The sequence below is a fragment of the Solanum tuberosum genome, unplaced genomic scaffold (assembly GCF_000226075.1).
Source record: "Solanum tuberosum cultivar DM 1-3 516 R44 unplaced genomic scaffold, SolTub_3.0 scf00240, whole genome shotgun sequence".
Taxonomy (NCBI): domain Eukaryota; kingdom Viridiplantae; phylum Streptophyta; class Magnoliopsida; order Solanales; family Solanaceae; genus Solanum; species Solanum tuberosum.
Genome location: NW_006239164.1, coordinates 595,164 through 604,761, shown reverse-complemented (window position 1 = coordinate 604,761; position 9,598 = coordinate 595,164). Strand labels below are relative to the sequence as shown.

The window sequence follows — 9,598 nt, the reverse complement described above, 5'->3', positions numbered from 1 at the left end:
TATATATATATATATATATATATATATAATATTAGCTACGAGCAATTTAGTAACGAAGTAATTGGGGATTGAGCTTTGCATACCTATGAAATCAATCATGAGCAAGCCATTAGAACAACGCCCAGTTGGTTTATGGAAAAAGTTGATTCCATAAGGAGATTTTGCACAGGAAGAATGAGATCCACAATAGTTTTCTCTGATACAGTTTCCAGTATCGGAAACTGAATCACCCAATTGATAAATTTTATCAAATCTGCAGTTCATCAATCCTCGTTTTCGATGGATTTGTGATTCTTTAGCATCGATTTTCAGTTGAAACACCGTGAAAATAACTAGGAGAATTAGCAGCACTCTGGTAGGGAACGCCATGGTAACCAAAACTTACGAGCAGTAGTGGTGGGTTTTTAGAGAGATAAGTAGTGTTATTTATTGGTTTAGTTAACCAATTGTGACCCAAAGTTTTAATTTGTATTAGTTTATTAATCAATTTAGTTTTAGTTTAATCAACTTCTTTTTCAAACAGTACCAGCAGCTGGAGTCAAAAGGGTTATTTGAATCCTCTCGAAAATTACCTTATTATTATATGTGGTTTTAAAGTTATTATTTTTATGTATATATAATAAATGCTTTTTTGAAATTTCAAAATAACTTGCAATAGCTATAACTTCTGCAATCACTATGTAATAGCCTGCAGATCATAAAGTACGTAAATCACATTAGACAAATCCTATATGATACACTCGACTCAAAAGGTATTAAGGGGTATTGCTTTCAGATCATCTACACTCTCCAAAGTCGTTCAAAGGACCCAAACCAACTAAGTCATTAATCCCTTTTTGACCCTCTTTATGTATTTTTCTTTTTATATTTTGAACTCTTTAGTGAAGATTGCAGTTGTCTCCATCGAGAAGTAAGAATTTCTTTTCGATTAAAGAAGTTATTTAAAAATAACCCAACCATCATGGCACCATTTATGGATTGAAAAAGCAACTACAATCGGCATAAATCATCGTATTGAAATCTAATTTATCATATTGAATTGAATTATGAATATTCAATATTTGATATTTACTTTCAATTATCAATTGAAACTAAACTTTAAAAATATTGAATATTAAACGTCTATAGTTATTATTACACAGTATAAATAAATTATTTATATATAATTACGCAAAACTGATACATTGTTCATAAATAGTTATACACATGAGATACATTATCTATATATGTATAAAAATGTCAATACATGACTATACATTGTGTAATATAGATTTAAAAGAACTGAAAATGAAAAAATAAGTAGTATGTTTTTGCTAGAAGCAACTATTTATGATTAGATACTTCATATGAACTTTTACTATTGAATTATTTTTCGAGAAAAGGGTCAACAATACCCCTATACTTTCGTCTATTAATTAGTCAAGTTTTTTCAACCTTGAGTGTAGTCCCAAAAACAGGGTCTGACAAGGGTAGGGTGTACATCGACCTTATCCCTACCTTGAGGAAGTAGAGATGTTTTCAAAAGACCCTTGGCTCGAGTAACGAACATCAAAGAAGCTAAAAAATACAGAAGTAAAGATGACATAAAATAATAGGGAAACATAACATAGCATTCAAATTAAAAGACCGCTCAACATAATTCACTAATGTGATAACTGAAGCATAGTGAATAACGATGAGTAACAAAAGTCATAAGACAAGCAACTACGAAACAAATCCTACTACTACTACTACTGGTATAAACAGGGAAACATGTACAATGCACCAACCTACTACCAAGCCTATCCTGCTAGGAAACGAGACAACGTTCAACTAATCCATGCATAGTTTATACAACCACGACCAAGCCATTCTGAGTCATCGAGACCTGGACAAAAGCTGGCTAGTCAGTCATTACTTCCAAGTCTCACTCATTTACTTACCTTACATGAAGATTTTGCAGAAACATTGTACATAGGTTTTGAAGTTATATACCAAACATTGGATCAACCAATTTGTATTTTTAATAGTGAACTTGCTTCATTACTGTTCCTCGCTCTTTACAACCTTTCCAGAATATTTGCCTGCAAAACATCATTTTATATTACACTGTCGGAGCATAGAACTTAATCTTGACAAAAGTACATTACTACATTAGAACTAAAAGAACACTTACAATGGAATTGTGCTATAGGCATTTCCCCATTCTTGATGAGTTCAAACTTGTAAGCATCTCCTACTCGGAGTCCATTTTCTGCTCTGAATTTTGTCCATCCGCGTAAAATTCCAAAATGACGTCCAGCTCTCCCAATCCACACTGACCAACATCTTTGTGCTTCATCTTTCAGAACCATCTCACACTTTCTATTCATCAATCCATTTGACTTCACAAAATCCAATGGAAGATGCTACCATAAAATTTCTTCAGTTGTGTCGATTAAGTTACCGTTGTATTTAAAAAAAAAAAAGGACTACAACAAAAAGAGTTCAAGTCCTAGACACTCAACAGAAGTTGCCAACATTATTGTATATAATTAACTTCAACCTTAACAAAATTTAGTTCAATAACTTACCAAAAATGCCCTTGTGAAGCAATAAGGTTTAACGGTTGAACTAAAAGAAGGATGGTGATCATCACCAGAAGTCGAAGTAACTACTTGTGCATTGAGAAGACTCATGTTTGAGGGTTTTTTCATAATGTCTGCTTATTAAGAAAAACATAGCAAAAGAAAGAAAACTTGATAAGGAAGTGTAAAATTAGGATAAAAAGGAAGATATAACATATATATAACTTTCGAAAATTAGCAGGGGACGCTTTCTAAATATGGACCTTTCGTGAACTCTTTTTCAAATTCCAAATCATTTTGGAAGGAAAAAAACAGAATAACAACTACTACTACTACTATACCTTAATGCAAACTCAAATTACGGTCTGAGATATGAATCCTCACTGAGGATGTCGCTCTATTAAGAAAAACAGAATAACAACAACTAGTACTACTATGCCTTCATCCAAACTCAGATTGTGGTGACCGATGTACGAATTTTCACTGAGGATGTCACTCTAATTAGAAAAACAGAATAACAACAACTAGTACTACTACTGTGCCTAAATACAAACTCAAACTGTGGTCTGATACGTGAATCCTCAGTGAGGATGTCGCTCTATTAAGAAAAAGAGAATATGATATCAAAATAAAGTTTACTGGTTTGGAATTGAACTTGACTATATTCTAAAACACACAATTATATATTTTTAACTATCAGCCCCCCTGATCAGTGACTTTGATATTGATTTTCAGCATAACCGGTAAATACCGTTTTCAAGCTGCATTCTTGAGTGAATACATACAGCAAACTGCACTTAAGCACTATTCTACTAACACGAAGAAGTAGCTAAAAGGTACCCATAATAGAAAAGAAATAACAATCATACATAACACTTCTATTTAATCACATGAAAAACACTTTACATAGATAGATTATAGGTAGCAAAGGATATAACAACTATTATATTGATCGAAACAAGTGATATGAAATACAAACAGAAACAGTTTAAGTAATGGAATTACACCCATTTTTTTGTTTTATTAGGTGAAAAAGGTAAAAGAAAATGGTTTACACACTTGAGAAAACGTACCAAGAAAAAAAAAGATTCAATCCAAGACGTAATACTTATATAAACAACACAGAATAATACACATATATGACAATGAAAAAGATCATCATCAAAGACTTAATTAAGAGATTGGTTACATGAGAAAGCTTGCCTTGAAACTTCTGCAATGGAACTTCTCGATAAGTAACTTGAAATTTCCATATTGGTGTTTCTCCATTAGTAACGACCTCAAACATTATGCAATCTCCCTTCTTTAAGCAATTATCAGCAAAGAATTTGGTCCGCCCGCATCCAATGATAGAGGTTCGAGTTTTAGAAGAACTTAGCTTTACATTCCACGACGACCTTTGTTTTTCATCTCTTATAATCAAATCACACTTCTTATTGGTGAGGCCATTTGCATATGCGAATTGTCGAGGAAGGTGCTAACATGGTGTATAACCATTTTACAAAGAAAAAAAAATAACAAAAGGAATTTAGTTTACATACATTGACAATGTAAATGTTTTTATAATGCTAGTCTAGTTTAACATTTGATTACAAATTAGTTATCATTTTTAACATGTAATTAGTAACTAATTAATGGTTATCATAGCTTCTAATACGTGGCCTGATTGTGTAACGCATTCACTTGAAGAGTTTGCAAGTAAAAATGAATTTTGAAACTTACCAAATAACCTCGCGACAAGCAATATTCTCTAATAGTGCATTCAATTTGAGAATGACCAAAAGACTTGTGATGAATAGAAGCTTTTACATGGGAAGAAGCCTTTTTTGACGACTTGATCTTGCGCCATGGTCTTTCTGCTGGAAATTAAATATGACAATTGTACTTGAGAAAATCAGCAACATTTAAATAATAACCAACATACTTTTTGGCTAATTTGGAATTAGTTTTTTCTTACAAAATAATCATCATTTGGTTTATGTAGTTTCCATTACAAGTTGCATGAAAATAATTTCCATAAATAATACATTTTTTTTTCCTTTTTTGGCAAGCTTTAGTTCTAAGTTTCCACATACGTGTTTAAGACCATGAGAATAAAGAACATTTTGGTTCATTCTACCCATCCCACAAGATTCAGAAGTCTTGTTACTTTCTTAAATTTGTGTCAAGACAAAAAATAAGACAAACAAATCAAAACAGAGAGAGTAATTTTTAATATAAGCAAGTTGAGACTTGTGCTATGATCTAAGGGAATTAACTTGCAAAAATCATCAAGTATAAATCAATGGACTCTAAAGATGTTACCTTTACACCAACAACAATATACCCAGTGAAATCCCACAATGTGAGGTTTGATGAGGATATAGTGTATGCAAACCTTATATCTGCCTCTTGAAGGTAGAGATACTTTTTCCGAAAGACTCTGGACTCAAGTAAAACAAATCAAAGTAGTAATGAAAAAAAAACAATAGGAAATTAAAGCAGTCCAGAGCATATATGCAAGAAAATCGTAAAATCACAACACAACAAGGTGCGATCACCTAAACACAGTAAACACCAGATGACAACAAAGAAGTTACCTTTGAATTTAAATTTCTCTTCACTTGTATGATCTCCTCCTCCTCCTCCTCCTCCTTCCTCCATATACTCTACATAATCTCTATCACAATGAGTTGAATCAAATATGGAAACCTCAAATTCCATGTTTCCTTCATGTCTAAACATCAATATATCTCCCAATTTCAAACCTTGTTGTTCTACAAATTCAACCCAACCCGCTTCGAATCGATGTCCATTCACCTTCATAGGCCACTTATAGCCACCCCTTTTCAATATTGCATGTTCAACATTGTCATTTCCCTTCAAATACTTCAAGAAACCTATAGGAATTTTCTACAATATACAACATAAACTTGCCCTAATTAATTAAATAAATACTACAGTACCTTAGTGAAAATCATGAATTTGCCGCTATTGCATGTAACATAAGGTAAATAAAGGAAAGATGAGAAAAAAAAGGATGACTTACAAGACCATTCTTGAAACCTGGTTGAATAGGTTTGAAGAAATGAGGTTTTTTTGGAGGGATTTTCATGGCAGCCAAAAATGATTTATGTCTTGACAAATTAACAATGCATGACAATTATTTTTTTTATTTTTTTATAAGAGCTATAGAGTCGCCATCAATAAGAGAAAAATGACGCACACATTGGGACAAAGCAAATTGTTCAAATCGCAATAATTAAAGCAAATATTTATATGTAGTCATTTTAGATTCTACGTACATTAAGAAACTAAGTAAATTTATTATTCTACTTTTATTTAATGTTTTTTTGAAGTCAAGTTTTCAATTATTGAACATGAATTAATTTATTTTGATTAAGTAATTTGACCAATGGATATGAATTATTTACTTAGTTTTTCTATGTCGGTCAAATGTATATATTTTCAAGGTTAATAACTCACAAGGGTAAAATAGGAAGAATAATGTTGTTTATGCATTGATTTTGTAAAATGATGAATATTAAAGATCACATATTTTTATTAAGGATGACATATAAATAGGGACGGAGGGAGTACGTGATTTCTTCGAGCATGCTTATTATAATTTTAAAAGTTCCTCGTCAAAGATTGTCTGATTTAAACAAGTAAACACACCACACATTTTACGTGGCATAATACACGCAGGACATCACTTAGGAAGAATGTGTTTATTTATTTAATTTTATATATGTTAAACTGCACTGTTCGTGCATACGCAAAGTTAAAGACAAATGTCGATTGCTGTCAAATTAAAGGATTTGTTTATATATTATCCAAAAAAAAAAAAACATAATTAATTATAACCATAAAATCATCAAAAGCATTTATAAGTTTGACATAAATTATCATTTCATAATAAACTAGATGATATATTATCCAAAAATTATAATATGATATATCAATAAAAGCTACTACTAACACAATTATTAATTACTATAATTCGTTAGATTATAGTTAATTACGTAGATATGTCCAAAAACAGTATGGAAAGATAGCATAGTTGTCTCTACGAGAAAACAACAAAATGGACCCTTGTGTTTGGAAGTATATATAAATGTTTTAAATATTAGTTCTTTAATTTTACTATCAAAATATGAATACTTTTGGTGGCGCCCAGATTTTAATAATTTGGTGGCTGTTAGATTTAGCGAAAATAGTAAGAAAGAATTAACTTTAATTATGCAAGTGTTCATGTAAAAATGTAAATAGATACTAATATTATATTAATTAAATAATATTTTTATCTCAAAATATTTTTTTCGTGTACAAGAAATCAAGCAAGTCTCTATTTGTAATATCTAAAAAAATTCCATAACATCTCAATTTTCAATAAATTATTCATTTTAGTTAATACTATTATCTTTGGTTTAATTTATGCAATTTAGTTTGTATCGGTATAAAGTTTTTTTTTTTTAAATAATTTTTTTCTTTTACTTTATTGGAAATCAATATTTGATCATAAAATTTTTGATGATATCTTTTAAGTTAATATTTGAAATTTGAAAAATATCCAAAATCTTGTTTCACTCTTAATACTTTTACTATATTTTTTTTTTGATTTTTAAAATTTTTAATTTAATAGAAAAAACTCCATTTTTTAAATCATATTTTATGGGCTTTTTAAAAAAGTACTTTTAAGCAATAAAATATTATTTGTAAAAATTATAATCAAACACAACTCCGTCTTCAATTTCAACTTCTAAAAATTTCAAATAAAGCGAAAAAATATTATAATAATAAATAATAGCTCGTATATGAAATCTAATCTATTATATTAAGAAACTATTTATTTTGAAATATTACTCTTCTAGAACAAATTTGAGTGGCAAAAGGTGGAGGATTTATGACTTAGGTTGCAGGTTCAAGCTCCACACCTTGCAAAGCGAAACCCGGTATTTAAGTGGAGAATGGTAGATGGACGGACTCATTAGCCACCGAATTTAGAAGACTGTGATTGGTCCAAAGACCGACGGGTCACAGACGAATTTTTCGATTATAAAAAAAACAAATTTGATCATACCACATAAATTAATCAATTTGCATGAACTCACTAGTTTTTAAATATTCGAGGTATATATAAACCATATAAATAGAAACTCAAATTTTGAAATATTTTTTTATAAAAAATGACCAAACACAACATTAGCTTAAAACATTCCAAATAAAATATCATAACTAAACACCTACTTAATTGTTTCTAAAAAAAAAAAAAACTGCAAAACAGATAACATGAAACAAAAGAACCAGAAAAATGCAACTTCTTTTTGAATAAACACAGAAAACCGAATAAAAAAGTCCCCTTTTTTTCTTCTTCAAGTTTTTAGCGACACTCTCTGTGAAAAAATATCGCCATGGATTCTCGTTCTGGAGGAAAAATTGTAACTAACAGGCGAAAGAGATACGCCGTTGGTCCATATGACCGTCCACAACAACCACCACCGGCAGCGGCGGCGGAAGAACCGTTTCTCAAAAGCCCTAATTGGCTCACCGGACATGTTTTTCCGGCGACACGTACGATTCTCTCCGGTGCCGCTAAGATTCTGACTTCTGTCTTCAATTCCGACTCTTCTTCTTCGTCTTCGTCAGGCAGCGATTCCATGTTTGGTACTCTTCTTCAAATTCGCTCCTTCTTTTTTTGTGTGTGAGAGATCTAGAAAGTGATAAATTACGAAATTGCCACTCATTGCTCATCTCAAAGTGGTGATTTTTAAAATGCCTTTGGTTGATGTTTGTTTGAGTATTAAGTAAAAAAAAACTCTCTTTTCATGTTTTTTTTTTTTTGTGCAAATTAAGTTTGTGTAGGTTGCTTTTAATTTATTTTTTCTTCTAAAAATACTGACTTTTAATGGAAATGTTATAGTACAGGCTAGGTGATTCCAGTTTTCTTTTTGTTTGCGTGCCATTGGAGTTTAGGATATTTTAGTTTAGTAAGAATGTGAGGTATATTTTTTGAAATTTCTGAGGGGGAGAGAGGTTGAGATAATTAAAGTTGGTTTTATGGATGTAGTTTCTGTCAGATACTGTTCATTTGATGGTTATTTTTGGCAAGTACTATTGAATTGATAATTAAATGCTTTGGAGTATAAATGGTTTAATGCAAGTACATTATTGAAGTACTTATTAAGTACCATACTCCTCATTTACAATTAGGAGTTAGACTAGTTATGATGAAGATTTGTTGAGCCTGTTATTTTGTATTTGGTTCTGATATGAATTTGAATGACCCGAATCTAACATAATGTGTTGAGGGTTGTTTATGAGATCCTGTAACCTAGAGGCAAATGCGTGATAATTGAAGCGGGGAAGCCAACTGAACCCGCTTTTTTTGGGGGATGGGGGAAGTAGAATTTATGTATGTAATTTGTTTTTTGAAAAAGATAAATATAGTATGTGTAGTAAAGGTTACAACCACTTGATAGTTGATATCTCTTGATGTCGTGCTTATACCACACGAGTGAGGCTGCTTGTATAAAGTTTCCCCCCTTTGCCTTGTAGCCTTTGATTTTGTATTATTACTTTATATTATTTTCTAGAAGGAAACCCAAAATAAGATAAAGATGAGTACAAAATATTGCAATGCAGGGGGGTGGTTTGGTAATATGATTTCTAAATACCACTTTAGTGGTACAAACATATTGCAATTCAGACCATTCTGTTTTAGGGGCGAGATGCATCTAAAATATAATTAATAGTAATATAACAAAAAAAACATATTGCAATTCATTTGAGTTTGGCAGATGCGTGTTCACTGAAGCTGGTTCAACTGAATTGGCTTTGCTTGGAACAAATTGCTAATTGCAGATGTGGATTGTATTAAAAAATAAAGTTGCACTATGTTGTAAAAAAATAAAAATAAAACAAACAGAATTTTTTTTGAAGTTGCAGTATATGTTGTAAAGGTTGTAATCATTGATGTCTGTCTAAACATTTGCATAAAATATTAAAATTGTATTGTGTTCTCAAAAAAAAGTGTGCAGTCTTAAACAGATGTGTTGAGACTTGTTAACCCC

At 30.9% G+C, this 9,598-nt stretch overlaps 3 protein-coding genes across 4 annotated transcripts in view; 1 reads left to right on the top strand and 2 right to left on the bottom strand.

Annotated features, from left to right (window-relative positions):
* Window positions 1–447, bottom strand: part of LOC102583888 (acetylajmalan esterase-like) — a 3,302-nt gene extending 2,855 nt beyond the window's left edge. For both annotated transcript variants that reach the window (XM_006356997.2, XM_015313270.1), the window contains exon 1: window positions 84–447. In XM_006356997.2, coding sequence (XP_006357059.1) covers window positions 84–369 — 286 coding nt within the window. In that variant the 5' untranslated portion in view covers window positions 370–447. The remainder of the gene's footprint in view (window positions 1–83) is intronic.
* Window positions 448–1,600: 1,153 nt separating this feature from the next.
* On the bottom strand, window positions 1,601–2,676 carry LOC102583559 (B3 domain-containing protein REM17-like). Its single transcript, XM_006356996.2, has 3 exons — window positions 2,553–2,676; window positions 2,156–2,387; window positions 1,601–2,063 (listed from the first exon to the last, which is right to left on the bottom strand). The coding sequence occupies exons 1-3, from the start codon at window positions 2,673–2,675 to the stop codon at window positions 2,023–2,025; spliced, it is 396 nt and encodes a 131-aa protein (XP_006357058.1). The 5' UTR covers window position 2,676; the 3' UTR covers window positions 1,601–2,022.
* A 5,138-nt stretch (window positions 2,677–7,814) lies between these two features.
* LOC102582900 (protein KAKU4) overlaps window positions 7,815–9,598 on the top strand; it is a 14,253-nt gene continuing 12,469 nt past the window's right edge. Inside the window, exon 1 of the mRNA XM_006356995.2 lies at window positions 7,815–8,192. Coding sequence (XP_006357057.1) covers window positions 7,940–8,192 — 253 coding nt within the window. The 5' untranslated portion in view covers window positions 7,815–7,939. The remainder of the gene's footprint in view (window positions 8,193–9,598) is intronic.